Source organism: Cololabis saira, chromosome 6, assembly GCF_033807715.1.
Source record: "Cololabis saira isolate AMF1-May2022 chromosome 6, fColSai1.1, whole genome shotgun sequence".
In the NCBI taxonomy this organism is placed as follows: Eukaryota; Metazoa; Chordata; class Actinopteri; order Beloniformes; family Belonidae; genus Cololabis; species Cololabis saira.
In genome coordinates this window covers 31,089,919-31,108,587 of record NC_084592.1, presented here as the reverse complement: position 1 = coordinate 31,108,587, position 18,669 = coordinate 31,089,919, and the positions used below count along the sequence as shown (strand labels likewise).

The following is an 18,669-nucleotide window of genomic DNA, read 5'->3' as shown; positions in this document are numbered from 1 at the left end:
TAAAACATGTGTAACTCCCAAAAGATACAGTATATATCAGTGACATCTCTGTATTAGATTGTATAGTACTGAAATTAGTGATGGTTTGGTGCTAGACCTTTGGAGCAACTGAATTATCCAAGAATATTGTTAATAAACATCTAACTTTAACAAAACATTTACTACCAGTGAATTGTCTCCAGAGATTTCTCTAGACTTTTTGAGTGACCTAAGTAGTAGATCATCTATAAACCAAAAACACACTACTAAATTAGCAACTAATTGAATCTAACTTGCACAAAACATATTAGAAACATTTCAGTGAAGCCTTCTAGTGCAAAAACATTGCTAACATTATGTCTAACTTGCTTAAAACATACGAGCAATGTTTTAGTACAAAAAAATCTAGAAGCTCTTTCACCAATATGTCTTGGATAAAGACGATACTAAACCTCTTAAGTGAATTTCAAGTAGTAGGTTTTTTTGGAATCAAAACTCTGCTAATAAATGTCTAACAAAGTTTTGGTACCAAAACCAAAAGGACCCAGTGTACCGACATCTCTCTGGGAGTACTGGGCGTAGATTCACACTCGTTCACTTAAATACGGTACAGAACCCATGTGTTACCAGTTCAACTTACCCAGTCCACTATGAGGATTTTGCTGACATTGAGCCTCTGCTGCAGGAGCTTGGCTGCTATGGCAACCGAGTTAAAATAACAAAAACCCCTGCCAATTAAAAGAGACTGTAAGAATTCAGCAACAAGACGGTGGAGTCTAAACATGCATCGTATATAAAAGCTTATTGTGCCATCACCTCTTTTATTATCAGATATTGAATGTACTTACATAGGTGTGCTCTCCTCTGCGTGGTGTCCAGGTGGTCGAACGATAGCAAAGCCATTCTGTCAAGAAGAGAGGAAGAAAGAAAGGAAAAAAATAATAATTGAAAACATGTGATAGACGATGTGATAGACATGTAGCATGGCTAAAATTAATAAAGACATAAGAAGAAGAATAACCACACCTTAATTCTTCACTTGAATACCAAATATCGTCAACCATTTCAGCTTACCGGTAAACGCTCTAAACATCTGTCTGTACATGGATTTGGTCCAATTTTATGCCAGATGCCCTTCCTGACGCAACCCCGTAAGTACGGGGAGAGACAAAAAACCATTCACGCTCACACACACCTATGTGCAAATTTGAGTTGTCAATAGGGTTGCCACCTTTCAGAAATAGAAATAAGGGATGCCCTGATTTCAGCAGCGCAGGAGCCAAAAAAAAGCTCCAAAACTTCTAAACTGAATAAAAATGTGTTTATTTTATATGAAAAAACTAAATGCTTTGATTTAAAGTTTAAAGTGCTTTAATAGCATTGAATTTTCATGACCGTACAGACAGCCAACCATACTAGCAACTGAAATATCCTCCTATGCTCTGTATGTCCACATCAGCCCAGATGTATAATATAGCCTACAGGTGAAGAATATGGTGTAAAAGTTAATTTATTTCAATAATTCAACTAGAATATGGTGTAAAAGTTAATTTATTTCAATAATTCAACTAGAATATGGTGTAAAAGTTAATTTATTTCAATAATTCAACTAGAATATGGTGTAAAAGTTAATTTATTTCAATAATTCAACTAGAATATGGTGTAAAAGTTAATTTATTTCAATAATTCAACTAGAATATGGTGTAAAAGTTAACTTATTTCAATAATTCAACTAGAATATGGTGTAAAAGTTAACTTATTTCAATAATTCAACTAGAATAGAATTCAACTAGAATATGGTGTAAAGGTTCATTTATTTCAATAATTCAACTAGAATATGGTGTAAAAGTTAATGAAAATACGGTACAAATCGTGTCCCAATTGTTCTCAACTGACTTACCTGGTTAAATAAAGGTTAAATAAAATAACCACTTAGTCACCGTACTTGAATACCAAACATAACCTAGCATGACCTATTCAAAAGAATTTCACCATCTCTTCATGTCCACAAACAGATAGAAACAGATGCTGGTTCTGGGTCAGTTAAGGGGAGCTTCATGAAGCCAGCACACCCAGAAACTGTTTCTGGAGGCTCCCGTGGCTGTGGGGGGGGCATCAGATAGATGTTTGGGCTGATGCAGAGCGACGCGTGCTGGACTAATGATGTTGAATCAGCTGCTGTGGATTAGCAGCCAGCCAGAAGATTACTGCAACGACAACGGCCTCAGCGGGTTTGAGGACACGCACTTAAAGATCTCTGCAATATACTGTATGTACCAGTGTGTGGAGGATATTTTCATATATGAGGGGGAAACACACAGAGCAGCAGATGGAAGGACAGAAATGTGTGTGTGTTTGACTGCATGAGTGTGCGTGTGTGCGCCTTGAATAGATTTATGACAACCTGTGGAGTTCAGAGAGTTGTTGGTGGAGGTGGAATTTGGTCATTCGGCTGCAAAAGACCCTCAGAGGACCATCTACATGTGTGTGAAAATGTGTGTGCATGTATGTGTGTGCATGAGCAATCGCACATATTTGGAAGCATCAGGTCAAGTCTGCACGTAGGAAATTTAACACTGAAATTATAACATGTTTAAATTGTGTTCTCCTCACAAAAATGAGATACACATTTGCTTTTCATTTTCAGAATTGAAACGACCAAAACGGCAAAGTGCTGTGCAGTAAAACAGATTAGACTTCAGATTAGATTAGATATCAGCCGCAGCCAGAAAGCATGTGGGTATCGGTGTGGCGTGCTACTGTCTCTCTGAGGAATGTCATTAGTCTGCGGTATGTTGGTGCTAAGTTAACGCTAAATGCGGCGGCCGCTCTGCAGGTGGCTCTGGTGTAATACCAATAAAAGGAGGCCTGTTAGTGGGGCCTGCTGGCATTTGCAGTGCCTGTGCACAGGGCCTCCCTGCTGGGTTCAAACAGTAAGCGTCCATTGCCACAGACACATCAAGGCTGGCCGCGGGGTGGGGGTGCAGGGAGGTTAGGGCATCACAGGGTGGAGATGTCTGTCTGGAAGGTAACAATAATAATGGGAGGGATAATTCTCCCCTCTTGAGGTGTGGATGGTGTAGAGCACAAGTGTTGACATATTCTGTAACAGATACCTCCTCAGAAATGTGCAAACAGTACCCACTCTGCCTACAAAAATAAATAAGAAAAAAAACCTCCAGGATTCTGGCGCTACAAACTATATCTATTTTTTTTTTTTTTCAATGTCAAGTACAAGAATAAGATTATGAAATCATGAACCAAAAAAAAAAAAGGACTATTGCACCTCATCTGGTTTTTATGACATCCTGAACTCTTTGAGTCGTGAACTTCTCTGAGGAAAAACAATATTCTTCATCAATCAAGCTCCAGCTCTCTTGTTTAGAAGTGAACAGAGCAGCTTTGCAGGACACATCCTTGTCAAGGACCTTTTTTCCGCTGTGAATTTTTTTTTGATTGGATTGAGATCTGAAGTATTTGCTGGCATTCGGTCGAGTTAATATCTTCTTTCTTGGAACAAAGGTTTGAATGATGTAGATGCATTATCATCCTGCCACAAAAAAAAAAAAAAAGAATCCCTCAAAAATCTAGTGCTTTTGAATGATGGGAGTGGAAAAGATGTCTAATTCCCACCTGCACATTTACTGTAGTGGTCACGACTGGCATCTCTCCTGGTCTTTTATGCGACATGTAACACCATGTTTTCTTCTCTAACTCATCTCTATACATCACATGAGACCAACCAACAGGTCCAACATTAGCTTATTGATCTGATAGCTTCTTTTCAGGTGACTGGACCTGCTTTCCTTATGATGGTTTACGTTAGGCTTTTCTGTAAGTAACGCCCACTTTTTCTTTTACGACATCAGGTCCTAAACATCAACTCCTGTTTCTGCCCATTTGGATTTTATATGTGATTTGTTGCGTTTTCTATTTAAAATACTTTTTTCCCCCAGATTTCCAAAATGCTTTACATTTTGTGTGCATTGAAATCTTTTGCCCTGGGAGTTGTAGTCATAAACCTGTATTGTAGCAGGGCTCGCCTGAACTGGGTTTTCTTGTTGCAAAAGGTTAGGGAATCCATAAATTTACTCGCACCGACATGACAAATGTGACATTTATTCCAAACCCAGAAATGTGCTTTAGCCCCAAGAGTTGAGCCGTGGCTAATTTCCGGTCACAGAGCATCCTCACCAACCTTCAGCTCTCCTGATGCCACCTTGAAGACCAGCTCCACCACGGAGCCCACGGCCAGACGAGCTGCACTGGACGAGTGGACCTCGTTCCAAATGGTGTCGCTGTCCACCTGCCAACACACGCACACAAACACACGATCATGGCTTGTTTTATGACATTTTTAAGTGAGCCAAAAAACAACTTTGTACTGTTTTCCATTTATTCTTTAATGAACCGTCTTTTTGAAGAATTAGAGAATGTTTGATGGGGTCACTCGCAGAACTTCAGCGGGACCGGAATCGTAAAACCTTTGAAATGATTTAGGCTTATCGTTTCAGAGCATCAAAGTTAGTCGTTTAAAGTGCGTCTGCCCTTGGTGATCAAGTGATGGAGGAGAAAAGCCTTGGAAATGTGTCCACTGAGAGAAAACAGTAAAGGGGACAGCTATGGAGCAATAAAACATATTTAGAGGCTTACCCATGCAGACGATGCTGCACGCGGCTGAACTTACTGACACGTTCATCTTAGTTCGGGTAGTTTAGTTGCAGTTTGATGTTAGGGCCTGATCCATGGTGGATTCAGCACAACATGACATCCAGCATATTTGTAAGAACAACTTCACCTCTAATTAGGGCTGGGCGATATATCGAGATTTTAATATATATCGATATATTTTCAAACACGATATGGTATGAGACAATATCGTTTATATCGATTAAAAAAATAAAAACATTTTTTTTTTTTTTTTTTACATTTTTTTTTAAAATGATTTTGATATAGCTTATTTTGTGACAAATTGACTTGAATGTTTTATTTGAGATTTGCACAAATGTTTTGTTATTTGCACAACTGTCAACCTCAGTGGAAAAGTCTGCCTGTTACTGTCTACATTGTATTAATTGCACAGTGTATTTTAATTTAATTGTTATGCAGGAAAGGGATATTTGTTTTATTTTATTCAAAGATGCATTTTTATTCTATATATGCAGGCAGTTTATTTTTATTTCATTTGTTTTATACATTTTGATATTGTGCAGACCTCTGTTAACAAAGGTACCTGTGTGACATTTGGCACGAGGCTTTGTATTAAAACTGACTGTTTTTTTAAGGGTTTGCCTCAGAAAAAAATGAAGCTAACAGAGATGCTATGCTATAATGCTTTGGGGGAAACCCCAATTATGGCACAGAAAAAATATCGAGATATATATCGAGTATCGCCATTTAGCTAGAAAATATCGAGATATGACTTTTGGTCCATATCGCCCAGCCCTACCTCTAATTATAAATAAGGAAAAAAGACATCCACGTTCCCTGTGCGTACAGTAGGTGAGTGCATTTGATGAAGCTCTGCAGCGGGGCAACCGTGCAGTGGTCAAGCCTGATTAATGCCGAGGCACGACTGGCTCTCAGCGCCGATCACAACAGCACATCCACACACACATGCGCTCAAGCCAAACAGACCGCAATATTCTGTGATTGATGGAGCGCAGGGCCATGCACAGGATAATATACACACCCTCCATCAGGCATGGCAGATACTGCAGGCAGATGGAGCGCATGATAAACACAGGGGGAAGACGCTGGCAGAGGAAAAGAAGAAAAAGGGAGGGGTGTGTGTGTGTCTGAACTGTGCACACATGTGCAGAGCAGCCCGTGCCAGAGGGCTAGTGGGGCTTTCTCATATAAACCTGAGGCTCTTTTTAGTTGGAATATCTGAACCTGCCAGTGACTCCGTCGGGTAGCTTTTCACCCCAGCTGACAGAGTTCAGGTCAGTCACCTGGATGAGGGACATCGACCGTTAGGCCCACAAGCAGTCAGCAGACAGTCTGCTCTCCTACCGTCTCTGACCATGAAACTGTTCAAGGTTGGATGATTACTCCATAATAACGTTAGTTGCACCAGGAAAGTCTTTGTCATGAAATAAAGCCGTGGAGCATCTCGGAGGGAGCGACAGAGTCTAGCTGCTGATGAGGGGCTCCAACAAGTATATGGAAAGTACTGAAAAATAGGTCTTGCATTGCTCTAAATGATCAATATTGACATTTACTCTTGGGTTCTGGAAGCTGTCCAACAGCACTATGCTCACACACCATCAGAGACTCAGCCTTCTCAGTGCTCACAAAAGCTCATAAAAGGGTGGTCCCTCTTCTCTTTTGCTCGGAGGATGCAGCGTCCCTGGTTTACAAAAACAATTTTACATTATGATTTTGTCTGACCTGAGGACACTTCTCCACTTTGTCTATTTCCAGTGAGTTTTGGCAGCATTTCTAGATCTTGTTGACATGTGGCGTCTTTGCATGGTAAAGGTTCCGCTGGCATTAATGCACAGCGCCCTGGTCTTAGTGATTTCCAGAGGTGCTCCTGCACCCATGAAGTGATTTCCGTGAGAGAACCGTGCACTTTTTTAATGCTTTTTAATGTGAGATTCCTTCAAATTCACTAAATCTTTCGATCATACTATGTACTGTACATTTGCAAATTTACACTACTGAAAATTATTCAGAATTTTATTCCATTGATTTATTTTTTTCCCCCCATAATTTGGAGATGCAGTTTTTCAAAGACTGATGGGGATCTGCTCAGCCTCTTTTTATAGCAAATCCTTTCACAAATCATGTTGCCAATCAACCTTATTAGTTGCAAGATGTTCCCCAGGGTGCTTTTTTTTAGTACAACTTACCTTTCCAGCTTTTTGTTGCTCATCTCCTAACTTTTATGACTTGTCTTGCTGCATCGAATTCAAAATGAGCCTCTTTTTTTTCCAAGATGCTAAAATGTCTCTGTCACTATTTTTGGATATAGTTTTTTCATAGGGATTGCAAATCGTATTTGTTGTTTGTTTACAATGCACACAGCATCCTAACTTTTCAGGAATCAGGGCTGTATGGTCATTGGGGGAAAAAAACATCTACGGGTCGGTACCTCAATGAATGAACTTAGGCAGCGAGTGAGTGAATGAGCTGATTCATATATCTAAGTCAAATTAACGAGCTCAGAGACATGTTGCTCTGGAGCAGCGTGGCGGGGACTTTCAGCCAAACATGGAAATACCAGCTTGGAAGTCTGGAAAACAGTGAAAGGGGATCGGAACTGTTAGCGTGTGAGTGTTGGAGGTAGAAAAGAGCGGGAACGTGCTGGTATGACGGAATGAAGGCTCTCCACAGGCTGACAGCCTAATTTCAGCCCCTTCTGTACGCGTGTGTATGTGTGTGTGCGTGCCTGTGTGTGTTTGTTTAAAATGTGGATGTAAGTGTATGACAGGAAGACAACAATTTGGCCCCATTTGCCTTTATAAAGAGCAGAGCAGCGCTCAGCCTTCTCTTGTTCCCCCCCTTTCCTCCAGACGGAGCTTTTTTTTTGGGGGGGGGGGCAAAGGAGGAGAGGCGGAGACAGTACTGGAGTTGAGGGGGATGAGGGGGGATGGCATCCCCCCCTGAAATAAAAACGGTCCAAATCATCCCCCCTGTAAAATTGCCATCCCCCCTTTCCATCCCTTATGTCATTTCATCAATGAATGTGGTTTTACTGCTATTTCAACATTTAGAGTCATCACCAGAAAAATAACACCAGAAAAATAATTTCTGCCAGTGGGACAAGATTTATCTTCTCATTACAAGCAAAAAAAACTTGTTCCACTGATAGATTTTTCTACTTATTTTAAGTGAAAATCTACTTGAAACAGGTGAAAATTGTTGTTTTTTCCAGTGATGAGTCTTGTTTCAAGTGTAATGAGATTTTTTACTAAAATGAGACATTTTAACTAGAAATAAGACAAATATTCTTGTTAAGATTTTGAATTTTTGCAGTGATCCATTTTACTTATCCTGTGAAGGACAGAGTCATATTGATAAGTTTTTTATTGTTGTGTTTTGATGTATTTGATGTAAGCCCAGTGGATATTTAAAGCTTACAGAAGGCTGCATTTAACTGCTGCTATGTCATTCCTGCAGTATTTCTGCAGGTGTTTTGGTCGGTGCTATTATTTGTAATATATTATATTATTTGTAATCAGCACAAATTATTTGTCCCCATATGATAAAATCCACCATCCCCCCTGATTTCTTTTTACAACTCGACTACTGGGCGGAGATAACCTGGAGGAACGACACTTGTCTTTGCAGATCCCCAACGCTGTCAGAGGACAACACCACAAGAACACGTACAGGTGCAAGACTCATCCAAGGACAGTAACTTTACACAACCGTCAAAATCCTCCACCGCGCGCGCGCGCACGCACACACACACACACACACACACACACACACACACACACACACACACACACACACACACACACACACACACACACACACACACACACACACACACACACACACACACACACACACACACACACACACACACACACACACACACACACACAAACACACACACACACACACACACACACACACACACGGGACTGGAAACATCTGGTTATAATTACTAACATGGCGGAAAGGCAAGCAACAGCTTTTGTTGCCTCTGGTCCTTGAGGGGCGGCGTTAGTGAGCGTTTGTGTGTTTGGTGGAACAAGAACAAATGGGAGCATTATTAAGGCAGGGGGGCAGAGAGCGAGCGGGTGAAGGCGACACAGTTATTACACTAGTATTTGATGATGCCGAAACTATGCTCCAGATGGGTATCGATTAGATTAACACACTGCTGTAAAAACACAGCAGTCTGTTACGACAGTTTTCCACTGAGAAGACCAGCACGACTAAGAATGGCAGTTTTTGGAGAAATATCAGGCACACAACCTGCAAATAGTTTAATTAGACACCGACTGTTTGTCTTAAGAGCTCCTAAACAGAAAGTGGGTGACTCACCCCGATGCCCCCGCATGGTAACCTCACAAACATGGGTTGGACCGAACCTGAGGGAGAAAAAAAGTACAATGAGAGACCCTGAAAGAGCAGAAGACAAGAGACAGAAAGGTCAACAGGTGAAGAGGTGACTTTGAGGACTCACAGGCACAAACGGACATGTGACCCCCTGAAAATGAGCGTTTGACTTGTTGACCTTATCTAACAGCGAGACTATGCAGGGGGATGCTTTGATTTGGCTCAATGAAGGAAAAAGAAAAGGTTCCCATTGACCTCACAATCAGGCATCGGAGAGAAGCTCAACCTCTGCCCCAAAAGCGAACATGGAAGTCATGAAACTGATCATTTGATTGTGACTCTTCCTTTGAACACCGCAACCTTGATCCTTTAGGTCTGCAAACATATTCACAGTAGGCATGGGACGATATGAAAATTTCATATCACGATATTAGTGGACAAAAATATCACGATTACGATATTATCACGATATTAGCGTGTCGCTTATAAAATTCTTAAAATGCAAGGAAAAAGACTAACCGTGGATCCACTGGTTCCTTCAGAACATTTATTCTCAAATCATTCTCAACACAGTGACACTTGAGGTAGAGAACAAATAGTGTACTGTAAATGTTATGCATTACAAAGTGTAAACTATAGTACCGGTACCGGTACTTATTTGAACTTTCTTTTTTTGTAAGAAAATACTTCCCTGAGAGTCGAAAGAAATAAGTGACAAATAGAAATAAAGTGACAAAGTAGAGCCAAATGCACACTGATTGTATTACTCTCTGAAACTTTAACAGTGGCTGGCTGCTCTGCCTGCTCATCAACAATAACACACGTCGGGGGATTCTTCACTTCCGCCCGGCGCTCCCCCTCTACAGCTGGATCCGTATCCGGTCTGGGCCGGATATGCAACCGGGCGAGTGAATTGACACTTTCTTCAAAAAAAAAAAAAAAAAATTTTTTTTTTGTTTTTTTTTGGCGATAATTACAGTACCCCACGATAACGTTATCGCGGCCGTTTTTTATCGCGATATACGATAATATCGTATATCGCCCAATGCCTAATTCACAGCCGTGTTAACAGTGACTGTGAACCCATTGCATCAGCTGCAGTGAAAAGCTATAAATACATACATACATATTAGTTGCTTGATTTTTGGGTTAATTATTCTTGTACGAAGCCCCACCTGTACCCCGGCTCTCCCAGATGATCATCTATTAAGGTTCTCATTGTGGTTTTTGTACAGACAACCTCGACACAACCCACGCTGGTTACACCTGCACTCCAAGGACAGGCGTAAGTGGCCGAGCAGCCTGTGTGACTTTTTGTTTAACGGCCTCAGTGGGCTTAAGCATAACACCTCCAGCGCTTTATTAGATTGTACCTTTTATGTCGCGGTTTAAGCATTAAAGCAGATTCTTTTAACAGAATTGTGGCATTTACATGACAGGTGCAGCTGAGGTGTTAGTCACTGAGGAGTTAATGTTGCAGATTTATATGTGAACTGACCTTATGCCAATTAACCACACTAAAACATGTACTGTTGTTAAAATTTCTTTTAGGTTTGTAAAAAACTTCTAGTTTATTTGATTTAAACAATTTGAAATCGATCCTGCAGGCAGTGCAGCAGGACACGTTTGAAACAGGCATGTTTTTTAATGCATTTGTAAGGATGCATGTCTTACAGTCGAGCTTCTGCCGCAACGGGTTCGTTCCATACAGTAAGACGTGGGCTTCGGAGTGGACACTCTGTAACTCCTCCAGCGACGCTTTCCTGCCACGGATACACTGAAGAGAGAGCAGAGGAATCAGAAAAAGACAGCAGCTCTGAGTTTATGGCAAGCAGAAGCTGCGGGTTATATGTCATGAACCTTTGGGATTCCACACCGTGAAGAAAAAGTGAAATACACAAGAAAGTGAGACAAACAGAACACTTTCAAAACTTTAAAGTCAAACATATAGCGTTTACTCTGTTTATCCCGGCGAGTATGGAGACTGACTCAACACTGCCCTCTTGTGGTTCTAATGACAACCTGCAACTACAAACTAATCTTCAAAATATCTGTTGTATGTTAGTACTTTTTAAATAATAAAATTAATCAAATAAATACATTGTTTGACAATGAGCACAAAGGCAAAGGAAGAGTAAAACCATATGTAGCATAAAATGGCTTGTTAATAAATGTGTTTTAAATGTGTTCTTTTTCCCATCTCCACCCTTTTGGTCCTTTAAAGAATAACAAGACTGTTCTGAGAAACGGATAGAAAGTGGGTTACAGGAATCTTTCCTTACAAACTGGAATTAAATATGGAGGGTTTGAAAATTTGATCAGAAAATTACAGTGGCTTACTACCACTATATACTACTACCATTACTGTTTAGCAACATACAACATCTACTAAATATTTCAATCATGAAATGAACATAAATAGAAAAACAAGAGCTGAGTTTGTTAAGTATTTGTTCTCAGAGTCAGTTCTTAGCTGTATATGCTTTTATATGTTTTTAAGGTTTTTAAGTTGCGTTACAGACCCTTTCTGAGCCTGAACGTAAACATTTCACTGTTAACGACTCCACTGCTCTTTGGGCACGATGGTTTGTATCTTTGTGCTGCTGAACAGTGAATATCAATCTTCATGTTTATTCTCTGCGACTGAAAGCAGATAGCCTGAAGGATTTGCTGTTATTTAGCACCGTCTATCATTTCTTAGTTCTGACTGTGGCAGGGTGGAGGAGCTGCAGCCACTCAGGCTGATTAGGGCACAGGTGGGCCCAATCAGCCTCTCCACCCTGCCAGCCTTCATAAGGCATGGCTGCCCAGCAGCAAGGGTTCTCCTGTGAAGCTGCTGTGAAGGTGCTTGTGCACGCGTGTGATTTGGGTGAATAAAAGGGTCTGCACGAAACTCCGTGTCTCTCCATCCTTCGGTCGGCCCCGGTAGCACTCGCCCTGCTACATCTGGCGCCCAACGTGGGGCGGGAAGGATGGAGGAGAGAGGCATGGAGCGGGCCCTGGACGTGCTCGTCCAGGTCTTGGCGGACCTGGCCGCCCTGCGCCGGGACCAGGGCGGGCATCAGCTCGCTGTGTTGGCGGCTTCGATGCCCGCGGACCGACCCACCCCTGCGCCACGCTCAAGGTTCGCCGCAGCAGCGCGGGAGGAGCTGGCGGCGCCGCAGCTCAGGGGCCGTGAGGCAGAAGCTGCGGGCTGCCAGGCGACGGCTCCCGAGACGGCGGGACCAACGGAGCGACCCACCCCTGCACCCCGTCTGAGGTTCGCCGCGGCAGCGCTGGCGGCGCTGCAGCCGACCGGCCGTGAGGCAATCGCTGTGGGCCGCCAGGCGATGGCTCCTGGGACGGAGTCGGCGACGGAGACGGAGGGGGAGTTGGCTGGGCAAGGGTTCTCCTGTGAAGCTGCTGTGAAGGTGCTTGTGCACGCGTGTGATTTGGGTGAATAAAAGGGTCTGCACGAAACTCCGTGTCTCTCCATCCTTCGGGCGGCCCCGGTTGCACTCGCCCTGCTACACTGACCAATTTCAAAAGGTCCTGCTGAAGAAACCCCCTCCGCCAGACTCAAATCTCTCTCACTTCTGTGTAGGCGTACCTCTCTGATTAATACCCTTATACCTGAGTCTTATATATTTTTTCCTACAGGTATGTATATATTGTTAGCACTTTGAGAGAGTTCTTTGGTCTTAAACTGTACTGGTTAGTGGTGACACAGACTCAGGTAGATGAGGACAGCTAGATTGTAAGAGGTGGACATAACTGACTAATTATGTGACTACCAGCACCAGATACTCATTTGGATTTTCAAACAAGCCTTCAAACGTGTCCCTTTTGTCTGTGACATAAGCAGTTTGAATCAAAATCCCATTCACATAAATTGTGCATCGGACAGCTTCTTCACAATGATACGTCTTTGGTGTATGAGGTTGCTAAAATGTTAAACGACTTCTTAATGAGCTTCTCAACATCAAGTTTTGAGATTCACCTCAAAAATGACTCTGGCGTCCAATGAAATCTGCTTCAAGTGACGTTGATTTCACTTGGTTATGGGAACGAAGCAATGCCCTCATCTTGTTCGTGACTTGCCAAAAGACTCGCGTGTGCATGTTGTGTTCCACCAAACACGTGTTATTGCAAAAATGCTCTTACAAGATACAAGATACACATGAATGACACTTTGATCCAAACGCTGATTGCCGCCGACACCTTCACAAGTTTGCAGGCATGTTTAAAGTAAACAGGGAGAATACAGAAGCAAGCACTTCTTCAGTATTCAGAGTTTATTCTTTTGTATAAAAATACTTTTTTTCTTTGGATTCCTTGGGGTCTTTAACATAAAGTCCCATCCAAAACGTATCTTTCTAATTTAAATGTTATTTGTAATGCAGTAAAATAAGAAAAGTGCCAAGTAGGTTTGATACTTTTGCAAGTGTCTGTGTTGACTGGATCTTTGGGGGCGAGTAAATACTGTCGGGTGAAGTCTAACATTACCTCACAGTGCGCCCGGAGGCCCGTCTCCTGCAGTCGTGACCAGATACTCTGAATACGGCCAGCGTGCTCTGGATGAATCGTGGCATTACCGCACACACACTGGTGCTTCTGCATCAGAGAGTCATAGACCAGACCTGAAAATTTACCAGAACGACTCTTAATGACATTTTAAGGCAATGATGTAAATACCTGCTGCTTTGTCATTAATACAAGTTCATATGAAGGTCATGAGAGTTGAGGAGGCTTCTGTTCAAATCAAATACACACATAGCTGATTGGTATAGTACTGTAAATGCTGTGCACAGACAATGAAAATCAGAATGTAATATTCAGCCATGGAGTGTCTATGGTAGAAATGAAGAGTAATTAGTAACTAGAAACTCTACAGACCTGTAGTAAATCGATGCTTCGCGGATGGCTCCTGGACTGCCATAGGAAAGCAGGCAGAGGCTGGAGATGACTGCGCCCTGGACAGAGGGCGATGTGCAGCCATACTGACAGGCGGGCCGCCGTCTTCTATGGAGGCTTGGTAGTTCCTCAACTGGTGGATCCGCTGTTGCTCCAACAGCAGCGCCTGCTGCGCTCACACAGAGACACAGTTATATGTACAGCTGCGCTGAAATGTCATTTTCATGACACCAGATGGCGCCAAAGTGCTGCATGTTAAAAAACCCGTACAAGAGGATGATGCGCATCTCAACAATGACGGTGCCATACAGTGAAATACTAGTTTTCAGTTCTGAAATTATTTTTCCTTCCTGTGTCCAAGCAATATTGAGACACACTACTCATCTAGAACTACTGTAATGAATTAGGCATCACACACACACACACGCACACGCACACACACACACGCACACGCACACACACACAAAACTAATTTTATTTGACAATGTTTTATCTTAAAGTATCTATATGTGCCTCAAATGCAATGTTAACTTCTCAAAAGGACGCTCTGCAGCCGTCCTGCTGTGCTGCTCAGCTGGGTGTGTCTGGATATGCTACAGCTTGGGCGCCATGGTGACAGTGAGAAGAGCCCCTGATTGAATTTGGCCGAGCAGACAGCAGGGATGGGCTGGACAAATGAGGACATGGTGTCCTGATTGCGTGCGAATGTGGCCATATACAGACTGGAAGGAATATAGAGATCAAGAGCATACACTGCACGCGTTCAGGGACGAATAATAAAAAAATGCAAACATGGGAGCAAATAAATGGAGCTGTTGTTCTTATCTTATTAACGCCACGCAAGTGCAAAGACTTACACTGATAACTGGTTAAATCCTTCTATGGACTTCTACGGCCCTGAGCCTATTCTAACAAGTTTGCTACTCAGCATGCTCTTACTGTGTTGTTTGAGTTTGTTACTAGATTTTGTGTGAAAAAGATAAAAATTAATGTAGCTAAAATTATACTGGAAAGTGGGTTGGCTGGTCAGCTGGGAGCACAGGCAGATGGAGGGAAGAGTCTACGATTTCAGCCAGTAACTAACTGCTCCATCTGTCACTACAGTCAATACATTCATGTTTGCAAATCTTCCTGAGGTTTCCCAGTGAAAGACTGAGTTTTTAACACCATGCAAGGGAACACACAATGAGATATCAAAACACTTTAATTTGATACCAATTTGAATAAAGATCGTTTCTGTTTCCCTCTGGTTATTTTTGACTCAGTTTCTCAAGATTGAACTTGCATCATCTTCCCTCTAACTGACTCATGCCCAGACGGTCTCGGATTTCGGTTCTTCAGTATTTATTTCACTTTCATCCTCTATTCTTCTAACTTTGTAACCTTTCTTCCAACCTTAATCTGGGTTCCTGGTGGTTACATAGATCCAAGTGGGAAGTTGTCCATGGAAATTGTTTGAAAAAGAGGATGTTCTTTGAAAATAAACTTTTTGGGAGGCATACTTTGGAGAAGACTGCAGTGTTGTTCCCAGATAAATTAAGAAGTACTCTCTGTTTCAGATCCTGCTACAGCAGCTGAAAGCGGAACCTTTTTTCGGAGTGGCTATTGTCGGCTCTAGCAACACCTAAAACCCACTCGTAGCTGCCGTCGCAAGATACTGATTGGTCACAACGATTGTGTCTGGAAGAAAAAATCTAACTGGAAGATGGCATCTCTCATTTAATTTCCATGAGAATTAACGCAAGTACATGAGAATTAACATAATCGTAATCTGTGAATTTTCCATTCCTCTTGTAACCCTTTTTTTTTGTTTCTCTTTGTGCTTCACCTTTTTCTTTCTTCGCCTACATTTTTAATTAACCCTTGTTCCACTTTGTAGCTGTCCTTCGCTTGTCATCCACCGCTAACCCATACCTGTGTGAACAGGAAGTCCTGCTCGGCCTGCCTCTCCCTCAGGTCTTCCTGCTCTTCGGGATCTGGTGGTTCCTGCTTGATGATGACTCCCCGTGGCAGCCTCGTCTCCTGCGCAGAAGTGGAGGAAGATGACGACGAGGATGAGGAAAGTCCTTGGTGTTCCCTGAGCTCCTCCTCTGTCTCCTCTGGGTGACTCTGATGCTGCCTGCCCGGCACCGAGGCGCTGGGACCTGCAGCTGAGACCTGATCTCCGGGCTTGGACATGATCTGCAGGACGATATAGTGGTCGGGTCAAAGGTTTGACGGAGCATCATTATAACTGTGTTTTTTTAAAACAAAAACCATAAGATAACAAAGTTAACTGTTACTACTCCAGACTTCTAGTTAGAGATGCATCGAAATGAAAATTTGTGGCCGAAACCGAAACCGAAAATAATAATAAACACTTGGCCGAATACCGAACAATACCGAACATGGTTCTTCGCAGTTTTTCATTTATTTTTGCCAATTCTTTCACCATTGCATAAATCATATAAATTTGATTTAGGCATGCTTTTAAAAGAAAAAAAAATAGTTTACAAAATTACAAGGTAGAAAACATTTGTTGAACATAAAAAACTGAACATTTTTTAATTTCCCAGCATTTCTTAAATATTCCAGCAGACATTATACCAGCAAAGAACAATAACTTAAAATAAATAAATTAGCAAAATACATTTTTTGGCCATCTTTGAGCTTACGTTAGGCTTAACTGACTGAATATTGTAACATAGGCCTTAAAACAATAAAAATGCATTAAAGCGCTCAGGGTTTTTTATCATTTCAAATGACAAATCAAACTTGTAGTGCTGAAAGACTTTGCAGATGTGCCCCCTCTAGATATTTGAGCAGAACATTCATTGCAAACAGCCATTCTTGTATTATTCTTTGCCACTCTAAAATACTTCCACACTGCTGACATGTTTGCACCACTTCACTCCACGCTCTTCGCTGTTTGATTTCCTCATCTAAACGCACCTGTAATAGATTTATTTATGTTGTTTTGGTTCCACCTGCTGGTGAATGTTAGGTAAAATTCTTATGTGGTTAGTTTTTGGTTGGCCAACGATTTATGTGGTGCGCAACAGTTACGGAGCGGCCAGTCTATTTCCTTATATTACAACGCCATTATTAATTGTTCGGTTTTTTTCCCACTTATTCCACCGAACACCGAAAGTGTTTTTTTGCCATTTTCGGCCGAACAATTTCGGTTACCGAACAATCGGTGCATCACTACTTCTAGTAATAATTTCAACTCAGAGAATAACAACGATTAACACAATAGTCTATGAGGCGAGATGGCTTGTTCCTGTGTGTCCACCAATGATGTTTTCACTCCCAAAATAGCTGACCTGGTCAGCCCGAGTACGAAAACATTTAAAAGACCGCAAGTTTAACCAAACAAAAGCTAACGTGTACCAGCTCTGCTTGCCTTTTGAACACAGAGATAAACCTCACCTGTACTCTGGACTCCAATGCTAGAAATAAACTTCCCTTTTAAATGCAGATGTAAGTAGACCAAACAGCTTCATTGTGGACCCAAGTGTTCCCCTACATAAATCGTGCCTTGTGCTAATTACCTAATGATTCCACCAGGAGGCGCATCGCAGAACCACAACCATGCAGAACCGTCAGATGGAAACAGGTGAGTAGTGTTAGTTTTCAATAGGTGTTTAAATACACATATTGTTCCCTTTTTCACAAGTTGACTTTACTTCCTAATCTCTTTTTAGATATTTGGGGAAAGCTTTAGCCAAAATACCACAGAGACAGTCCAACATCTTCATGTTAAAACATGACTTTACAGTTTTGTTCACAGCAGAGGGTTTTGGAGGGTGGAGCCACTTGAATCCACGCCTCTCTCATATAGAATGTGCTGCTTCCGAGATCCGTGTACAGATTTGAGCGTCCATGTAGATGTAAACTTACACACGATAACGTTGAAGTATCTTATCTCTGTTTGAGAGAGCATACAGTCATAAACCTGAGAGCTCACACTACCACACACCATGGTCCTTTTTCTCAAAGACATACATACCTGTTTGCAGTTTGTCCACCAATAGTTGATACCGACCACTCTTTTAGGCACAATCTTATCTCAAATTATGTGCTGAACTGCCCTCCATACAACACATCAAAGGTAGGAACGCTAATGGCCAACAATTATTATTCAAAAATAACAAGTGTGATTTGTATGTCACCATAAACCATTAGGAATAAAGAAATAGTTGAACATAATTCATCCATTTCTTTGTGAAGTTAAGAACTCTGATGGTGATCTGTTATTAGCAAAGCAAAACACTCGCATGAACTGAAGCTGGAGGAGGCCGGATGACCCAAAACACCCCGTCTCACTAGATAGTGTTGTCACCATATTGCTGTCCAATTATGGTTGAATAATTTTAAAAATCCTATATAGTGCATATACAGTGCACTATATAAGCTATACAGTGTTTCCCACAACACCTCTTGAAAACTAGGGTAGACTGGTGTACGGGTGTACTGGTGTAGACTGGTGTACTAGGCGAGACTGGTGTACTGGTATACTAGCGTATACTGGTGTACTATATATACTGGTGTATTAGTGTAGACTGGTGTACTAGGCGAGACTGGTGTACTGGTATATGTTGGTGAACTAGGGTAGACTGGTGTACTAGTGTAGATTGATGTACTAGTGCAGACTGGTTTACTAGTACAGACTGGTGTACTAGGGTGAGCTGGTACACTAAGGTAGACTGGTGAAGTAGTGTATGCTGGTGTATCTGTGTACTAGTGTAGACTGTATTGTAGTGCAGACTGGTGTACTGGTATAGGTTGGTGTAC

General features: G+C 41.9%; 1 protein-coding gene across 5 annotated transcripts in view; it reads right to left on the bottom strand.

Annotated features, from left to right (window-relative positions):
- The window catches only part of hdac4 (histone deacetylase 4), a 176,112-nt gene that overhangs the window by 28,827 nt on the left and 128,616 nt on the right, over positions 1-18,669 (bottom strand). For all 5 annotated transcript variants that reach the window (XM_061723935.1, XM_061723938.1, XM_061723937.1 and 2 more), the window contains 8 exons: positions 15,808-16,074; positions 13,876-14,062; positions 13,486-13,619; positions 10,675-10,777; positions 8,986-9,032; positions 4,178-4,285; positions 828-883; positions 620-707 (listed from right to left, as the gene is read on the bottom strand). In XM_061723935.1, the coding sequence (XP_061579919.1) occupies positions 620-707; positions 828-883; positions 4,178-4,285; positions 8,986-9,032; positions 10,675-10,777; positions 13,486-13,619; positions 13,876-14,062; positions 15,808-16,074 (990 nt within the window). The remainder of the gene's footprint in view (positions 1-619; positions 708-827; positions 884-4,177; positions 4,286-8,985; positions 9,033-10,674; positions 10,778-13,485; positions 13,620-13,875; positions 14,063-15,807; positions 16,075-18,669) is intronic.